A 20,460-nucleotide genomic window follows, 5' to 3' on the forward strand; every position below is an offset into this window, starting at 1 on the left:
TACTCAATGAATAGCCTCAAGGAACAATGGGTTTTTCAGTTTTACTTAGCTTAACTTGTGTAAGGGAAAATTTCTGTATAAAAAAACAGCCTACATATTGAGCTAGCCTATGAGGTTTCAGATTTTGAAACCTGGAGAGAATATTTACTCCGCCTGACTATTGGCTGACCGCAGAGAAAAGAATTGTTGAATTCTCAGTGGGATTTTTTTGCGTATTACCAGCTGTTTTAAGCTTGTCCGCAGTGGCGCATCACAATCCGGTTAGACATAGGGAGTGGATCACACACACAGGATCAGCAGCATCGGCAGATCACTGTACTTTACCTATACACACAGCGCGCACCTGTTATCAGTTGTTCCTGAACTCCTACTTGCATCTCGCACGGGGACCTACTTTCACATACGGAATCTGCGTCCTCTGCGTTCAGGTAGGGAGTTACTTTCCTATATACTTTCACGTACGGCATATATATCCTCACCATATTCAGGGAGGCCTTTTGGGCTCGCAATGGATTCGTTTTAGTTTTCTTCAGGTGGTTCAGGTGCTAATAATTGCCTGTGCAAACCTTGTCCTACAAACCGATCTTTCTGTATTTTAAGATCATCCTAACTACAATTACCACTTAAGTTGCAGAAAAACCTGTTAATCTTGACTATGTAAAGATGAAAATCGCGGTCTGGTGTAGACTTATAGAATTTAGCTCTTATGAACCGCTGTTTAGTTTATTTGAACTGAGAAATGATTCGGGAACTACACGTTTGTGGAGTCCTTCGAAGAGATCGCTTTGTGTTTTACCGATTAACCCTTATGTCTTTCGGGTACATCACTTTGTGTTTCACCGAGCGACCCTGCTGTCTTTACATCACTTAGTGTTGTACTGAGCGGCCCTCGTTTCTTACAGGTACATCACTTTGTGTTTTACCGAGCGACCCTCCTGTCTTTACGTCACTTTGTGTTTTACTCATCAACCTTCGTCTCTTTATGGAAACTTGACTTTGTCTTTTGCCTATCTTTATAGATACATCACTTGGTCTTTTAGCGATCAAACTTCGTGTCTTTACGGATACATCTCTTTGTATTTTACCGAGTCATTCTCGTGTCTTTAAGGATACATCACACTAAAAAATAAATCAGTTTATTTTAACAGAAAGTCTGAGTGATGCTAGAATGTATTTTGTTATTTTAACATCATTCTGTCATATTCAACATAACATCCTATCTTCATGTAAACTTAAGAGAAAATGTGTGTTATATAATCTGTTGCAATAGTAGCATACATTCTAGCATCACTCTTTCTGTTAAACTCAACAGATTAATTTTTTGAGTGCATTTTGCTTTCCATAAGAGGACACACCTTACCGTGGGATGTGGGGTAGACGTGTCACATCCTGGTCAAAGCTACTCTCTTAACTCCTCCCACACCTGCGGACGGAGTATTGAATAGACCTGCCGGACCGTGTCCACGGAGACATTTCTTGTGACATTTGAGAGTTTGCCATCAGATACGAAATATCTCAAAGGGTATAGGTTAGGCGACGTGAGCTGGGTACAAACAGTTTGACCGCGGGTGAGTGGCTATGATGCGTAGGTCAGGGCAACTGGTACAATTATCCTTATAGGGTTACAAAATTTATCGAAGCACTTCGTATGAACTTTAGTTTGTTACTTAATCTATGGACCCTGTAGAAATACGGAATTCTTCAGCATGCTGTTAGGAAAGGATACTTTGCGGGCAAAATGGGAAAAATTTTCGAGAATTGCCTCTGATTTCCTGAGCATGAAATACAGGAAACTATATTCTTTTGGGTTATTTTGCTGTTAAGTGTTACCCATTTGATTAGCCTTCATAAAACTTACATGCTTATAATGCCACTGGCATTGTAATTGGAAGTTTTTGTCAGAAAGGAATGGAAAGATTTGTTCAATCAGTTGCTATCCGTCGAATTCCCATGATGTTTTTACAATAATTTTCACACCTTTTTATATAGTATATTGTAATACTATCCGTGTATGTAGCCTTAAAATGTTGATGAAAACGGTGATTTAAAATAGTTTATCATATGTTTATCTTGGAAAAAAATTGTTTCTTTCTTGTATTTCATTGTTGTTTCTGCTAGTTTTCTCCCTTAAAGTTGATTATAACAAACCGTTTTCTGACACCTGACTTTGTAACCAATGGCAAGGCCGTTTCTATATATGGTCTCCGAAACGTTTTGCCGCAAAATTGTGAAAAGTTTCTCTGATGTAAAGCTGTAATTGTATTGGGGTTCATTTTTTTCATTATACACATGTACTTGTATATATATTTTAACGAGAAATAAATCAAACTGTCAGTTTGGAATGGAGTAAATAGATTACTGCGAATGAAATTGATGATTTAGTCGTTCAAATATAGGAATATTTTATATTACAATATTTTTATCTTTTTTGTTGAATGGAGAGCGAACCTGTGCTATTGTGGTTTATACATACTACAGGTAGCCGCGTTGTGCGTGTTCATACAGTATAGTTTGTCAGCTTTTACAAATATGCCCGCTAAACTGATACTTCTTTTCGATTGTTTTACTTATCTGCAACATCTGTATCTCCACGCTGCTCAAATGGTTTCCGCTGGGCTTTAAATTGCCTGCGGCTCGAGTTAGTGCCTACTATACGACTGGCTAATGATCTGCTAATATGCTTTTATTGCACTGTAGATGGGTACTGGAGAAGACAAACCGGTAAAACAGGCATGTGTATCATGGCTCAAAAGATCAATGTTTTTCGGATACTGATCATTTACCTTTTTAAAGTATTTGGTATGACCCGACCCGGGTTTGATCCGGGGTCTCCTGACTTCGAGCGTGCGTTTTGCCAAATTTTCTTCATGTTAATTTTACTTCATGGAGTTCATATGGTATTGTCTGACTCTGGAAGTGTGGAACTAATAGCTTTTTTGCGTGTTATCCGTCTTGTTAAAGACATGACATAGATCCATTGATTAAAATCAGACGATATGTCTAAGTGATGTACAAATACGAAAAACTTCTACTGTTTGGGTTCATATATATATGATGGTGCCCGTTTTTCAAACATCCTGGGTTTTGACGATAAAGCGTCTTGTTTGCCTGTGTCATATTAACAGCATGTATGCCTCAAGGGAATGGCGCCTGTAACTAGTACAGCCTTTGTTAGCACGATCTGCCAAGGTAGAGTTCAAAGGGGGTGTAAAATCTACCTGCTAGCTCTCTACCCTAGTGATATGAACTACGTAGTTTGTCTGCTTTAACATACCCAGAGGCGTCATTCTTAAGCACATGACACATCACGATGGAGTCCTATAGGGGTTTCAGCGTACCACCTGTTCCGGTAGGACGTACACGTATTTCATACAAGGTATCTTGATGATGGCCAAATGGCAGAACATCTGTGGCTGATTAAATGATTTGAAATGGAAGATACTTAGGGAATTTATCTATCCATTTACGTAGCGTATAATTCACGTATGTATCCATTTATGTAGCGTATAATACACGTATGATATAAATGTGTATATTCCTGGGTTACAGACTGTACATGTCCACATATCGATATTCGGTGAAACACATCCTACGTCACAGCTATTACAATCGGGAAGATTTTGTTCGTGATCAGAAACGGGCACAAGCTAGGAAAAGCCTACGCTAGTATTTTCGCTGAGAATATTGCCTTCCATACTGTGCAGTAAAGAAATAGCGCAGCTTGATACTTTGATCTTACTGTATATCAGCCCTATCCTAGAGGTTGAGAATACAGACTACATGTCATGTGCTGGGATTTTTTAAAACCACACAAAGCTAATTAGTCACTGATTTCCGGCGACGGCAGTTTTTTTCTTATTTGTTTTTGAGCACAAAATACAAATTTCGGGATCTATGTTGTAGGAACAGTTGTGGAAAATTATAAGTAAATGACAACATCAAACTGGAATTTAACAGAAAGGATGGAATGATTCAGTTTTTAAGGTTATTGCGAAATTGGTAGTTTTTGGTAGCGAACGTACTGCAATGGTTGTGATACTTAAAGTCTCTATAGGGATATGTTACTAAAGGTAGATGTACTCTTTGTCCTTTTCTTTCAGATATGTAAAACTCTGTTTAATTGTCTTTTAAACTTCATCTAATGAAACATTGTTATGGTGTGTTAAAAATGACAATGGCACTAACCCTTTGCCAGATGACGTTGAGCGGCCTTAAAGAACACGAGACCGGAGGAAAATCTTTTTATTTTTCGATAAACAAATATGCAGGGAAAACACATCTGTTCAAGGTGACGTCAGGAATTCAGAACAAAACATACAATTACACCGCCACTTATAGCAATAATGATATGGTCCGAAACATCCACCATCCTTTTACAGTGGTTGACAGAGACAATGCTGATCTGGAGTGTACAGTTTGTCTATTGGCTGAAATGCCTGCGGGGATTTCCCTAGCTGACGATTGCAGGGTTGTGACTCAGTGAATAAAAACGACCGAATCTGGTGACCTAAATTTCTTGCATTACCTCCTGTTCACAAATGAATATACGTGAAAAACTGCCCGTTTCTCTCTTGTTAAGATAAGTAATGAAAAATTGCAGAAATACATTCTGTACTACATACAGAAAAACATTTGCGACTCTAAATTCGAAATTTAATTAGCCTACAGGGGGTGAGGCATCACGAACAGGTCTTTATTAAAGAAGCGCCCATTCAATGGGTTAAGTAACTTTTTTGTCTCTCGGTAACACTGCCTATATGCAGACATTACACCCATGATAAAACCCCCAAAGGTGAGACAGTGTGGTCTCACGTGATAACTGTAAGCTTAAGCTTAGTTAGCCACCTTCCTAGACGTGTGCCCTCATGGGTCGAGAGGGGGCCTCCGTGGCTGAGTCGGTTAAAGCGCTAGCGTAGCGTAATGACCCAGGAGTCTCTCACCAATGCGGTCGCTGTGAGTTCAAGTCCAGCTCATGCTGGCTTCCTCTCCGGACGTACGTGAGAAGGTCTGGCAGCAACCTGCGGATGGTCGTGGGTTTCCTCCGGGCTGTGCCCGGTTTCCACCCACCATAATGCTGGCCGCCGTCGTATAAGTGAAATATTCTTGAGTACGGCGTAAAACACCAATCAAAAAAAAAAAAAAAGTCATGGGTCGAGAGCTATTGATCTTAACCGAACCTGGGTTCGAATCCACCTCATGCTGTAGTTATAGGTTATGTTTTAGCGTAACTTATCATCATGAAGGCGAAATGAAAACCTGCGACACGTCTTAGCCTCGCCATCCTCAAAGCAGCATGTCTTCGTTTTTTGCTGAATCCTTGATACGTGCCGTTGTCGAATAAAACTTCATGGGACTGAAAATAAATGTTTGTATTTATGTACGAGCTTGTAAGGCTTACGTAGGATCTCAGTTTTGTAGAAATGACGATAGATACCAACTAACTAAACTTAGCTTTTCTGTTCTTTTTTTTCATACAGTATACGGATCACTTCCCTGGCATCGTTTTACACAGCGAGTTCAATGATTACATCTGGATATTTACATTGGTGAACTTTGATATAATAGATTGGGTAAAGGTGTAAGTTGTAATTCTACACTGTACGAGCCCAAGGTATACAACAGGCTGCAACAATGACGAAAGGCAAGCAGGTCATCTCAGGGGTGAGTATAAATGATACAAAACCTCGCACATTCTTGTATATAAGCTTACGTGACAGAGTGTTAAGTTGTCTGCTACCTTCTTACACAAAGACATAACAGCCAAGACCCTGTGACCTGTCTGTAAGAGTGTGCTATACCTTTGAGCTTAAAGTAAAAGAAAGCTAAAATATGAAGTAAGGTGCCCCATACAGACAACTGGAAACTATGCATAAAAATACCTTCATTTGTTTATTTAGATGTTTTAAAGAGTGTTGCAAGGCATTCGAATATTTAAAAAACTATGGAGGGCTTTATGAGCCATACTGACGGTATCTAGGAACTCGCATCATCTTTTTGTGCCTGATGTTCACCAGAAGGGAGGAATTTTTGGGCACTATTTCAGCAGTCTTTTACTCATAGATAAAAAGAGTTATTCCAACATTCAGCGTCGTGATTAGAGTTGGAAAAACTTCCTGTGGCGTCAGAGTTCCTAAACGCTGATAGTATGGTTCATAAAGCCCTCTTTTAAATTCAAATGTTTGAATGCCTTTAACTCTATTCATAAAAATCTAAGAAAATAAATGAAAGTATATCTATGTATAGTTTTGAGTGGTCTATTTAGTGATGCCTACTTCGATTTTTAGAGGTTTTTTCTTTCAAAGTTCCCATAGTGTTAAAAGCTGCACTATGAGCAGCTATCAGAAATCTTGATCTGCTTGTCAAGACGCCAGCTGTGATGTTAATTTTCTGAGTTTCAACAATTAAGCTCGCGGTGTCTTGTTGGAACTAAATGAAAACAAAAACAACCAAGAACATAATAGAACCATAACGTAACCAGTCTACCAGTTTATGCTGGAATAATACATGGTCTACGTGGATGTGGACGGAAATCATGCATGTAGACGCATAAATCTTCAAGGAGACTTTCTTCGAGATTCCAACGGCCATGGCGGAGTATGCCAAAACACCTGCAGTGAATGTATATAGTCAAAGAGACAAATTCTAACACACATTTCAAGACTATTTGAAAACACGTCCTAAACAAAATATTCCCTGAAAATGTCCAAATATTCCTGAATTTTTGGTCCAAATTTGGTTCAGCTAGGTCTAGGGTGGCACTGAGAACCACAAATTATGAGCTTACGTTCGAAAACAGATCGGGGTGCCTCTAGGCTGATGCTGTTTTTTTATGGCAATATACCCACGGTCTGTGTTAGTTCATTTAAACACCTACATATATAAAGTTAAAGTTTCACAGAACTTAGTGACTTGCATGGTGTAGGAGGTTACATGGTCACAATGGCAATCAGACATGTAATGCTCTACTGTTTCGTTAAGGTGTTTTTTCGTTTGAATCTGCAGTTCAAATGCCTGATCTTGCAATTTTTTCAATATAGCAAGGGAACTATTCATTCGGAGAAACAAGATAACCATGGACAATGTTTCAATCAAGTCATCATGGCGTATAATATATTAGTCTAGAAGAACCTTTGTCAGGCGTAGGAGAGGCAAGGTAGATAGTTGTCGAAAATGTGCTTTAGCTGGAACAAATATATACCTTATACTAAAACCTAGGCTTAGCTGTAGGTCTATCTAGAGGCTGTCTTTACAGTTTTTCCCTTGGCAACAAAATTATAGTCACTATTTGCTTTTGTCCGGATGGTCTCACCGTGTTCTCGTCACCTGCCTATGATGGGTTAATGCTGTGAAGGAGAAACTTGGTTGTCCCCACTAGTATTTGCAAGCATTAGACTACTTCGTAGACACTGACGCGTATGCACGCTGGTTTATGTGTGGTGACATATAACTTGCTCTGTTCAACGAATACTTCGGTCAACCGATGTAGAGTTAAAACGACGCGGAGAAGGTTGATCTTGAATGCTAAAGTAGTACTTCTGCACCAAGACGGCGCTTCACTCAACTGAAACAGGAACCTTTTAACCGATATCACATATTTGAGGGCCATTACAAAAGTGTTCAATAGACCAGATACGCGTTTGACTAGAATCATAATACCTTAGGCGGTCAGTCAGGCGTGACGTTTTATTCTCTCTAGCTCTCTCTCCAAAGGCTTGCACTGAATTTGCCAAAAACAGCCGTTGACCTTGTTTACCTTTAAACTTGGCATATATCTAGCTCTGCGTCAGATCAACGCATACACATGTGTACACCTATACAAGGAGAACTTGTCACAAGACATTCGTGAGCACTTTTGTGAGCATCTTGGATCTGATAAATTTACCTGAAATTTGTTACGCTGGTAAACATGCCTTTTATCTTAATTTCGATGTCAGAGTCTACCATGTATTGCAACTTAACGGGCGACTTGGTAGGGAAAAAAACGTGAACAGAGTGTCATCCATTCCACCACTGCCACACTAAAGACCTATTTTCCGTGATCCCATGAAAATAAAAACTTGTTTATTTTAGAACTATACTTCAGGGGACAGACGTATAGTACACTTGACAGCGTCATTAGGCCAAGGGGTAAAATTAACGCGGTGAAAATGTCAGTAATTAAGGTACCTACAAAGACATAGGCAGAAAAAAACGAAAAAGTGACAGAGAAAAAAATGATCGTTAACTTTTCCGTGTTAATGTGTCCAGCACTTGTTGGCATATTTATTTTACATCTATATCAAGATTAAACTCTAACCTTTTTGACACAAAATGTAATGGGCTACTGGATATCGGAAATCAGATGAAGCCGTGCGTGAATATGACCCTTAGCGATATGTATGTAGGCCTATGTATGTATGTATGTATGTATGTATGTATGTATGTGTGTATGTGTGTATGTGTGTATGTGTGTAGGTGTGTATGTTTGTATGTATGTATGTATGTATGTATGTATGTATGTATGTATGTATGTATGTATGTATGTTTGTATGTTTGTATGTAGGGTAAGTCCAAGCCGCCAATGTGCTATCGCCACTGAAATATCATGCCGAAGACACTAGACATTACACCCCAGCCAGTCAGGTTATACTGACACCAGCCCTGTAGCCTTTCTCTAATTTCGCAATGCTGAACAACAAGCGAGGAAGCAACAAGCACATACAACGCCATCACCTCCAAGCAAAACAGGAAGATGTATGCGTGAATATACAACACCATCAACCTCAAACACCGTGTACATCCATGTACACCACCAACCTCAAACACAACAGCGTGTACGTCCATATACACCATCAACCTCAAACACAACAGCGTGTACGTCCATATACACCATCAACCTCAAACACAACAGCGTGTACGTCCATATACACCATTAACCTCAAACAGAACAGCATGTATATACAACACCATCGGCCTCTTACACAATAGCATGTACGTGTACATACAACACCATCAACCCCAAACACCGTGTACGTCCATGTACACCACCAACCTCAAACACAACAGCGTGTACGTCCATATGCAGCATCAACCTCAAACACAACAGCGTGTACGTCCATAAACACCATCAACCTCAAACACAACAGCGTGTACGTCCATATACACCATCAACCTCAAACAGAACAACATGTACATACAACACCATCGGCCTCAAACACAACAGCATGTACGTGTACATACAACACCATCAACCTCAAACACCGTATACGTCCATGTACACCACAAACCTCAAACACAACAGCGTGAACATACAACACCATCAGCCTCAAACACAACAGCGTGAACATACAACACCATCAGCCTCAAGCACAGCAGCGTGTACGTCCATACAACACCATCAGCCTCAAACACAACAGCGTGTATGTCCATATACACCGTCAACGTCAAACACAACAGCGTGTACGTTCATATACACCATCAACCTCAAACACAACAGCGTGTATGTCCATATACACCATCAGCCACAAACACAACAGCGTCCATAAACATCATGTACGTCCATGTACACCACCAACCTCAAACGCAATAGCGTGTACATACAACACCATCAGCCTCAAACACAACACCTTGTACTTTCATATACACCACCAGCCTAAAAAAACAATAGCATGTACGTTCATATACACCATCAGCCTCAAACACAACGGCGTGTATGTCCATACACACCATCAGCCTCAAACACAACAGAATGTACATACAACATCATCAGCCTCAAACACAACACCTTGTACTTTCATATACACCACCAGCCTAAAAAAAACAACAGCTTGTACGTTCATATACACCATTAGCTGTACATCCATATACACCATCAACTTCAAACAGAACAGCATGTACGTTCATATACATCATCAACCTCAAACACAACACTGTTTACATGCAACACCATCAACATCAAACAAAACAGGGTGTACGCCCATGTACACCATCAACCTCAAACACAATACCATGCACATACGACACCATCAGCCTCAAACACAACAGCTTGTACGTTCATATACACCATCAGTCTCAAACACAACAGCGTGTATGTGTACATACAACACCATCAGCCTCAAGCGCAACAGCGTGGACGCGTACATACAACCCCATCAGTGTCAAACACAACAGCCTGTACGTGTACATACAACAACATCAGCCTCAAACACAACAGCGCGTACGTGTACATACAACACCATCAACCTCAAACACAACAGCGCGTGCGTGCACATACAACACCATCAACCTCAAACACAACAGCGCGTACGTGCACATACAACACCATCAACCTCAAACACAACAGCATGTACGTGTACATACAACACCATCAACCTCAACTACAACAGTGTGTACGTCCATGTACACCATCGACCTCAACCACGTCAGTGTGTACGTGTACATACAACACCATCAACCGCAAGCACAAAAGCGTGTACGTCTAAACGAGCCAAAATCATCTCGTACATAATGGCGGTCTGTGTAAACGGACAATAACTTAAATAACTTTTCTTGCCTTAATTTTCAAAATAGTTCATAACATAACATCATAACATCGTAATCGTAACATCTTTTTGGGATTACATTGCACATTTTTGCAAATGGAGCCGAAAGGTACTAACAGTCCAAGTTGTCTTGGACTGTTAGTACCTTTCGGTTCCATTTGTACTTAACGTTAATTTTGGGGCGATTGTAAATATTTACAACTGGGTAGACCCTGTTATAATTTTTATCGTTCCTTACAATCCCTTCATGAAAGGGGTTGTTGATTGTTACCTGAGGCTACGATCGAGATCCTAGTGATTTACAATCAACTTAGTTTTATGATCACTTTGTGCAAGCGGCCCCAGTACACACAATGCCGCCTGCCTGAAACACAGTAGTAAGACGTGTACATAAAACACAACCAACCTCAAGTAACTACGACATTAAATCCCAAGCACTCACTCAACCTCAAGTACAGCGTAGTTTTCAACGTTGAGTATTAATAGCCTGAGTAGACCATACATCTAACGAACTTTAGTTAAAGTTTTAGTCGAAGCCACGAGATGTAAAAAACGTCAAAAAGTGGAACTAAGTATTTCATTCTGATTATTTCACCTGTTGATATGTGATACATTACAGTGTATGCACGCACTGTGTAGATAGAAACTTGTTCTTGAGGCCATGGTAGTTGTGTGCAAGCCAAACGGTGAGCGGAATAGCCGAGCTCAGGTTACCATTATAGTTACGTGTACGTCACACTACATGTAGTTACCTACATGTAACGCTGTCAGCTCTGAAGTTCCTGGTCGCTATGATTGTGTTTTACAACTATCACTGCTAGATCACAAACCCCATGATAGTTACGTACACGTATCGCTGTCAGCACTAAAGCTCCTGGCCGCCATGATAGATACGCTGACAGCTCTCTGGTCATGATAGTTATATATAAACTCATCCCTGGGTCCTGGGATGAAGCTTACTGGGCATGAATGAAGGATTATGGCCTCACGCCACCTTTTACAATATTGCAGTCATAGGAAATCAAGTGTGTTGCATCAGGAATGGGATTGTTAAGTCACGTGGAGCTATATAATGTCAACAAGCTGTTCTCTTTCAACGCATTTTTCTGTGTGAACGAACACTAAATCAAAATCATTTTGGAGACTGCATATGCTTTAGTAAAGTGTTTTTTATATGTTTAACGTAGGTTTAGCATTATCATGTATTCCCACCCTTGACAACATCAATTATCACCCCATTGCTAGTAACAAGATACCGTTAATACACCTGCTAGGTGAGCAAAACCGATTGACGGTGGCCATGGGAAAGCCGCCAGGCCTCAACTCACATGTAAGGTGTTGGCGGTTTGCTTTTGCAAACAGACCACATTCGTATAGGTGAAAAATATTTTGAGTATGCCTTTAAACAATAACATCCAATCAACCAATCAATCAATCAATAAAGCAGCCAGCTCAATTAAGCGGAAGAAGGGTTTATATTTAAATCCTGAACGCGTTTAAATGTAATTAGAAAGCGTTTAAGTATTATCATAATCAGATTTAAACATGTGTAACGTGTCCATGTGCTTGGTGATTCGCATGTGTGTAAGGCAACTTGAAGAATTAACCGTAATCCATGAACCATGACATTATATGTCCATTTTTACGCTGTTTGACTCATACCTTGTCTGAGGCAGTCGGATTTCAAATGTTTTTGTGTTTTACGAAAACTTGTACTACAGTTTAACTTAAAAGTCCAAACTATTATTTTTGCTTTGCCAACGTGTCCATAAAAGGAAAATCCTGTAGAGGCAGAGTGTGGACTAGTCTCCTGTCGTCTGGAACGGTCAGTTGTGGTCAAGCCGAGTTTGACCCGTGGTCAGTTGGTTATTTTAAGTCATTTCCTGCCGTGCTCGGGCACGATGTCAAAGCACTAGTTCGCTCTGACACCTCAGACAATGCAACCATTCCCTGCATTTTTCACGCATGGATTCTTAAGCCTTGGTATGAAGGTCGTTCTGTATGTCAGGTGTTTTGGGCAGGACCAAACCATTGGTATTTATATAATCACATTAATGCCCGACTGACATGTTCAACAGATAAAGTAAGGCGGTAAAATCAATAGAGCGTATGAGGGAATGAAAAGACGCGAAGGTAGAGGTATATTAACATTGTAATGCAATGAAATTACATAAATTAGCTAAGATTTTGCAATTTTTTTAGACAAATCTGGTTTTATTAGGTTGGCTTACTTACAAAACAACAGAACAAATCTTTTCAAAAGGTAAAATCAAAACAGCCTTAAAATACAATGTACTTCTCATTGAATATATAATGACTTTATCCCATTTTTAAGGCGGTCATGATGGTTTAAGTCATATCATTCAGAGGCAAAGTATACTTTGTACACGCTTTTGTAGTGAACAGTAGGAATATATGGATTCCTTCTTACGCTGCAGTTTAGATATAACCGCATTTATTCCCCAAGAATTAACACTATCTTTTCCATGACCATGACTTGTATATGAGCTTGTTCTCGCATCGCACGAGTCTCGCGAGACTCTGGGAGATTCTTCAGCTGGGCGACACCCAACTGGCTGTGTCAGCTAAACTATGGGATGTCAAAAGATTTTTTCCAGGTCACTGATTATGAGAAGAAGGTTCGAATGCATTTGAATTCCCAAAGTGAAAGTGCTAACCAAGTGTTCCGCTAACAAACGCTTCTCCTTGAGAATACATGGTGTGAAAGCTATGGCTTTGTTGAATCCCGAAATCCCTTGCCCTCGACACGCCGAATGAAGTCGTTTGGAACGAAAGCCTTTGTTACACAGAGGCTATTCGGTTAATTATACTGGAAAGTTACATACATAAGTCATGTCAGGTGGAATTCTGTGTTACATGGATAATGACCAAGGGCCAGATAGAAGACAAGTAAGACATTTGTACATGATAACAAAAGTTATGGTGACTTTTTTCTGTATAGCTGTCAATAAACACGAAACAACGAAATATATAGGCGTATTTCGAAATCACAATTTGTTAATAGCCTGTTAACAGAGAAAATTCGTGATTTTCTCTTTGAACCCTCATGTTTCACTCTGTTTAACCCCCACTCTATAGATTCTGTAGAGGAACAAGAGAGGGAACAATCTGCATGTTATGTCATACGGTGATGTTCTACCGTCAAAAACTATGTCATTTCAAGGTATGAAGTGAAGCAAACCGAACACTTGATTCCACACAGGAAGAAATAAAACAAGTGATTTTGTGATCTTTTATAAAATAGCTTCAGCAATAATATTTTTTGCAAGTCAGTATACATTATATACCTTGGCACTGACTAAATTCTCGTACGTGTGACGGAGGAGAGTGTGTGGTAACTCTGTCAGGTGGATCTGGTTTGGCCGTCCAAACCGCTAGACGACATTGGCCTATTGTGGTTGAAGACATACCTAGAGTCTCCTTTTAGCGTATTTGTCAATACAGTGCAATATTATGAAAGACTTTTAAACGTAATCACGTTTGATTGTGGATTGATTGTGTGAGTAATGCATGGCCTGAAAGCTTGTGTGGTGGGTTACGGCTATATATGTCAGTGTGACTGTGTTGTTCACGTTTGAATATACACACAATAATTCATACACGGTAGCACTTTGACCACAGACGCTTCTGTCAAAAAAATTCGGCTCTGCAGAACTACTGGATAACTAACCAATCAATCAATCAATCAGCCAATCAACCAATCAGTCAATGAATTCATCAGTCAGTGAATTCATCAGTCTGAACAGCATGGGATGTCAATAATCAAAAATAGAGCCTATGAATGTACAAAAAGGGATCGGTGCTCATTTACAGGGTGACTAGATTTAGGGGATGTCACGTTCGGTGCTACGACACTCATTTCAATGAGGTGGCATAACGTGTGTCACTACGTGGTCACAGGACAGGCCTTAATTCTGCAAGGTCACGCACTTCTCAAATGACCTAGAAAAGAATTATATATGACGTAAAACACAAATACAAATGTAAACAAATGTACACAGAATATGATCCTCCTGACCTGGGTGAAACGGTTTATTTATCAGGCAGTGTAGGGCTTTTTTAAAAAACTTTTGTCTTGTTTATTGAATATATTTGAGATGACTGGACGTATAAAATCGGACAGGTTAAAGTATGCCACCGTAAAGGGTTATTCAGTAAAGTCATTCACGCTAAGATACTGTTTTTATGTAGAACTTTTTACGGGTGTTTATATGGGTGAGGTGCACACGTCAGCGGCTAACGCTTTCTCACGTGACCACACCCAGTTTTTAATGCCGATACTGACACACACGGACATTTGTATGTTTCCTAACCACACAGAAAGATCAGTCATAAAATCCCTTTTTTGTATCCGTGTTGGGTCAAACCCGCGTTTATTTACACCTTTTATTCGGCCCTTGGACTTTCATGAGCCTTTCGTCCCGGACACTGTGTATAACAGGACTCGAATATACTGTATACGTTTTCACATACACGGCCAGGACATGACGGTCATTTACGGGGACTCCCCCTCCCCCCCCCCCACTCCTTCACCTGTCTCTTCCCACTCCCTCTCTCCGCCGTCCAACTCGTCCGTGGGAGGATACCGAGGTGTGTTTATTCTTGACTGTTCCGGTTAAAGGATATGATTAGTTACCTGAGTAAGATTGCAGTTCTTCCGCGCTGTGTTATATAGCTTTTCAAATGCCCCGCAGTCAAATGTGGATGTATAAAACGAGACGCTAACAAAGCTTGACTACGTTTTTTCTCATTCGCGGAGGACTTTACATAGCGTGCATTTGTATTGAGTCGATATACAGACAATAATATCGTATAGGTTTGGATTTCGGAGCTTCATGGTTCGCTGAGCCGCCTGAGTCAAGCCCCATTGATATGTAAATTCCGGCCTACACAACTGCACGACTTTTCCCGAACTCAGCCGAAGATTCGCAGCAGACCGACGACTCTCACTGTGAGATTTACACTTGGAGAAGGGAACAGCATTCTTCACGCGGTCGAGTAGAGCTACTACTGGACCTCATATTTTTGTCGCCATTTAAAATTTTTTAGACTGATTGTGAACATTAGTTTTAATCGCTGAAGCTGTCATACTTACCCTGCTTGCAAGAGCGGATTTAAGAGAGTTTTTCGTAAAGCTGTTTGATAACTGTGAGTCGTGAGATCGAAGGATAGCAATTCAAGTCCCAGACGTCTACCTTTACCTGTTCAGCGAGAGTCGAATTCTGCTACACACGGAGATACTTATATAACACTGTTTTCCTATATCAAAAGGAGTTTCCTTTAATAGCTCGCTGTTATCCTGTGTGATTGAGGATGACTAGTCGTAAGTCTTACGAGCTGTGGGACAATGGAAAACCCTCCGTGCCTCCGCCCTACTTGGAGGAAGAGCTAGGTGCTAACGGTTATCCGGTAAGTCTTTTGCCCCAGTCATTTCTCCCTATCCGAAGTCTTCCACGGCTCACAGGCCATGAACTCGTCTTTCGTGGTGTTTCTGTTTAACTCTGACGTTCAGAGCACACAATTTGGGAGCTGCAAATGTCAATATTTACCGTTTTCTCTTCATAGCTATTCACCGACGTCAGACCATCTATGTATAAATTCGTACGTGTAGCAGTCGTGGACGTGGAAAACACACCCTTAATGTGACATATCAACTTAATTCACTTAAAACCACTTAATCAGATTGAGAGGAATTCCCATTTACCTGATATTCCAGCGCAAAGAGATAAAACTTATAGTAGGAACTTTAGACAAACGTTCAACATTTCAAATAAGTGGATTAAGTGTATCTAGTTCAGGACACTTGCATACAAAACGCAAGTAAAAAACAATATCTTCAGGCCTGTACTTTATTCTAGTCTTCTAGAGCGTTAGTTGAAACTTTAACTGTGAGGAAAAAAATCAAACGTTATCACTATTTTGTCTCTCGTATGGACAAGTCCTGTTATCATTACTATTAAGCCGTAAAATATAAACTGTTCACATATCAAGTAGAATGTTGCCAATATTCCTTCCTATATATGCAGCCGTTAATGTATATAGCCTAATGCTAATACATGTTATTGCACCAGCTTAATGGCGTTGTTAACATAGCTGCTGTAGACCTGTAAGTGTCTCAGCCGTTAACCTTTGTGACATTACTCTCTATTCTGCTTTTATATATTAAGTTTAATACATAGTTAAAAGGCGTATGTAATGAAATGCACTTAAAGCATTACTTATGTTATTAATTATTACAGATAAATGAAGCATGTATATATGTCTCTGTCTAAACTGACATACGTATATTCTTCATACAGATCTATATAGACTTTCTATTGATAAACTGTAATGGGATAGGTATAATATAAATGCATTTAGCGGTGGCCTATATAGATAGGAATCTTTTAATGAAACAAAGCAGCCTGTCACAGAGCAATTTATATATTATAATGCGCCTGTGGTGAAAAGAAATTAACATTTGTGAGTAAATAAACCGAATTGTTTTCTGTTTCTTGACTGGTACACTGATAACTGTCCACAAAATGTGTCATGACAAGCCAGTAAGTGTACGAGTGTGTATCGGGAATTGATCTTCTGCATGTGTATGCTTAGACCAGGCCAATTGCTGACCGTTCGCTGAAAATGTCATAATTGATCAAAGCTGTCAAACACGTAATGAATATTGTGAGATGTACGATACATAAAACACCTCTAAGGTAAATGTAAGGTTTCGTTTCCGAAAGTAAAATGACTAACAGGTGGAATTTCTTAAAAAGTTTTTGAGAAATAGTCCATACAACATTATTGATATTTGCCACCCAACCTTTCATATGACAAGAAGATCTTTTCTATATATTAGAAGTACCAAATGGTGTAATTTAGACGATGCCCAGGGATTCGTCCAAAGATAGAAGATATTTCTTACAGCATGGGGAAGAAGCAAATATGTTAAACCAGACGCCAAACGTTACTTTGAGCACGTGTTTTATACTGACGGTGTCAACGCTGTTTTGACGTAACACGTTGTACCAGAGGCTCAATTTTGACGTTACACGCTGTACCATTGGCTCACACGTGACGTCAACTACATGGCGTTGTATACCACCGATAGTAGAGTTAGAAGTTACAAGTTCAACTCCTAACTGATCACACTAAAGGTCTTTATTATCGTTCAACTTGTAACTTCAACTTCAAACCAAAATTAGTTTCTCTAACGTTAAATTCAACTTGTAACTTCTTACTTGCAATTTTTATGTTACGCGTTGCATGAGAGGCTCAAAGATGACCTCGAGCACATGTCGTTTTATACCGACGTTATTGACGCTGTTTTGGCGCCGTTATACGTTGAATACTGACGATATCCATGCTGTTTTTACGTTACACGTTGTACCAGAGGCTGTGTGGTGTAAACGTGCAGTCGAGCATATGACGTCGTATACTGATGGCATCGATTTCGTTTTTACGTTACACGTTGTACCAAAGTCTTTGTGGTGTAACCACGTGAAATCGAACTCATGACGTCGTATACTGATGGTGTCAATTCTGTCTTTACCTTACGAATTGTACCAAAGCCTTTGTGGTATAAACCGCGTGAAGTCGAACTCATAACGTCGTATACTGAGAGTATCAATTCCGTTCTTACGTTACACGTTGAACCAAATGCTTTGTGGTTTAAGAGCATATGGTGTTATGTCTTATGTATTAACGGTATTTTACCACGGTGGTGGATATTATTATCCGGTGTATAGGCAAGAATGAGTCTAAAGAATTAGCCAGGCATATCAGACAAGGTGAATAGTAACAGCGTTGTGAACATAAATCGCACAGACAGGAACAAAAAGCAAAAAGAAGGTGGCAAAAAAAAAAAAAAAGAATCAATGGGTGAAATCTTCTCTGGGGACATAAAGCGGTGTATGGAACTCCAAGCTGTATCTATCATACAAGCGCCATTTGAAAGGGCTCTTTTAATCTGTGAACTGCAGGGCAAATTAGGAAAGACCACATTGAAAAAAAAGTGTAACACTTGTGAGTAAAAGCAAAATGTGTTGAGAAAAGGTGATGTTCTCAAATATAAAGCCGTGCAATACATAGGCCCTAGATTTAAGCAAACATCGACCTTAGATTGAAGCAAACATAGGCCCAAGATTGAAGCAAACTTAGGCCCTAAATTGAAGCACACGTTGGCCCTAGATTGAAGCAAACACTTTCATGCACAAGCACCCCACCAGCAGAAAAAAATCAGAAAAAAAAGTATTTTTTCTTATAAACATTCCAATTAGAGACAATACTGTTAAGAACGTCCCATTACTGCTTATTCATGTTCGTTTGTTGAGGTAGGGCCTATATTATACTCCTGCATAAAGAATGTTTAAGAGATAAAATTCATTTCAATGTATTTTCGAACTATTTAATAGCAACGCGTATATCGTTTAAAAATGATAATGAATTTTACACGTTTTTGTTTTAATCAGTCCTTTTCCTTTGGGCCACTTGGTGACAGGCGCTGAATGACAGAAGCACATTGCACGCATACGTCAACAACAATGCTGTACAGTGCTGCGAGCTTCCAGTTGGATTAATGATCGTGTATGCAATTTCTTTTCCGTCTTGTGCCTGGGCATAGATATCGCTTATTGAGAATTATTTAATTATGCCGCAAATGTTATTTGTCATTTAGCTATTATATTACACAAAGGAGAAAACCAGTCTGTTGACGTTTGGAGGTTTTACATGTAAAAATGAGCTAAATAAACACAAAAAGCCCTCTGCAATACAGAAATAGATACCACGGTAACACAGAAATAATACCCCTATTAAGCCTGTTCTTTCTCTACGGGCATACCATTTAGCCTTTGTCGGCCAAATGTATCATTACACTTAAATGTTGTGATCTGCGGCTGTCGTTCGCAAACACGACTAGCTAATGTTGGTATGTCATTCTCCACAAGTGGACGCTGTGTTCAGGCCGTTTAAACAATTAAAATCGTATCGTAGACAAGGACTCTGGGAGCGTCGTGGCGAGGTTACAAGCTTACAGACGTGCTCGCCATACCACAGATCGACTTTGTTCACATTACATCTCCTCGGAGAATAATTCATAAAGACGCTGGACAATCAACAGTCCCAGCTGGCGAAAACCGACGTCTTTTCTCACGGCATAGGAGAAAATAACGCTAACTGCTACATCGACAGTTTCTGCTTTCAGCTGTCTTAGCGTGCAGCTCGCTCCGTGGACGACCGTTTGAACACACCTCCCGCTTTGCTTTAATACAAGGTCTCTGGGTATGTTCAGGGCTGAAGAGCTTAGATCCAGAGCTGCCCAAGAGCCGTTACTGAGTCCACAAAGCGTCATAATCCAAAAGACTTGTAGCAGCCGCTGGTAATACAAAGTAACCGTTCACTTGTCAAGAGGAGATATTATATGCGGTTAATATGCAATAAAAACTCGCACACCGGAATTTTATGTCCACCGCATGTGAAAATATGCATTTGTTTGAGATGCGAATGAGGTATAATCAATATAAAAAAGCGATAAACACTTTTCGATGGAGTTAAAATCATCTTAGCTTAACAGCAGATTGTGAGACATGTTGGAACGGCGATAACAAGAGAACGTTCTCTATCACGTCTGTCAAGCTGGTTATCAGAACTGTCTGTGGAGAAGTTTCAGTCGATTCAAACCATGTTCAATGCAGTCATTTCAAAATTGTCAACTGGCTTTCATATACGCATGGTTACGTTCCAATTCTATACTACCATTTCTAGTTTGGTCAGTCCAGCTTTCACAACTATTTCAAAGTCTTATTTCAAGTGTTCGTCTCCACAGTATGGCTTGGAACACTGACGACGTGGCGTTAAGCTATAATCCTTCACCCAAATACTAAGTGTCTCAGCTCCTTCACCTGCACCGTTTCAGACCGTTTCAGTTTTGCTGGGG

At 39.9% G+C, this 20,460-nt stretch overlaps 1 protein-coding gene across 3 annotated transcripts in view; it reads left to right on the top strand.

The window, feature by feature from the left end:
• The first annotated feature begins 322 nt into the window (after nucleotides 1-322).
• Nucleotides 323-20,460, top strand: part of LOC135475208 (sodium-dependent proline transporter-like) — a 30,444-nt gene continuing 10,306 nt past the window's right edge. Inside the window, exons 1-2 of one of the 3 annotated variants that reach the window (XM_064755016.1) lie at nucleotides 323-428; nucleotides 5,478-5,661. In XM_064755016.1, coding sequence (XP_064611086.1) covers nucleotides 5,632-5,661 — 30 coding nt within the window. In that variant the 5' untranslated portion in view covers nucleotides 323-428; nucleotides 5,478-5,631. Of the gene's footprint in view, nucleotides 429-1,451; nucleotides 1,569-5,477; nucleotides 5,662-15,204; nucleotides 15,951-20,460 lie in introns of those variants that run through there. The other 2 variants (XM_064755018.1, XM_064755015.1) reach the window with 2 other exon arrangements.

The sequence above is a fragment of the Liolophura sinensis genome, chromosome 9, assembly GCF_032854445.1.
Source record: "Liolophura sinensis isolate JHLJ2023 chromosome 9, CUHK_Ljap_v2, whole genome shotgun sequence".
Lineage (NCBI taxonomy): Eukaryota > Metazoa > Mollusca > Polyplacophora > Chitonida > Chitonidae > Liolophura > Liolophura sinensis.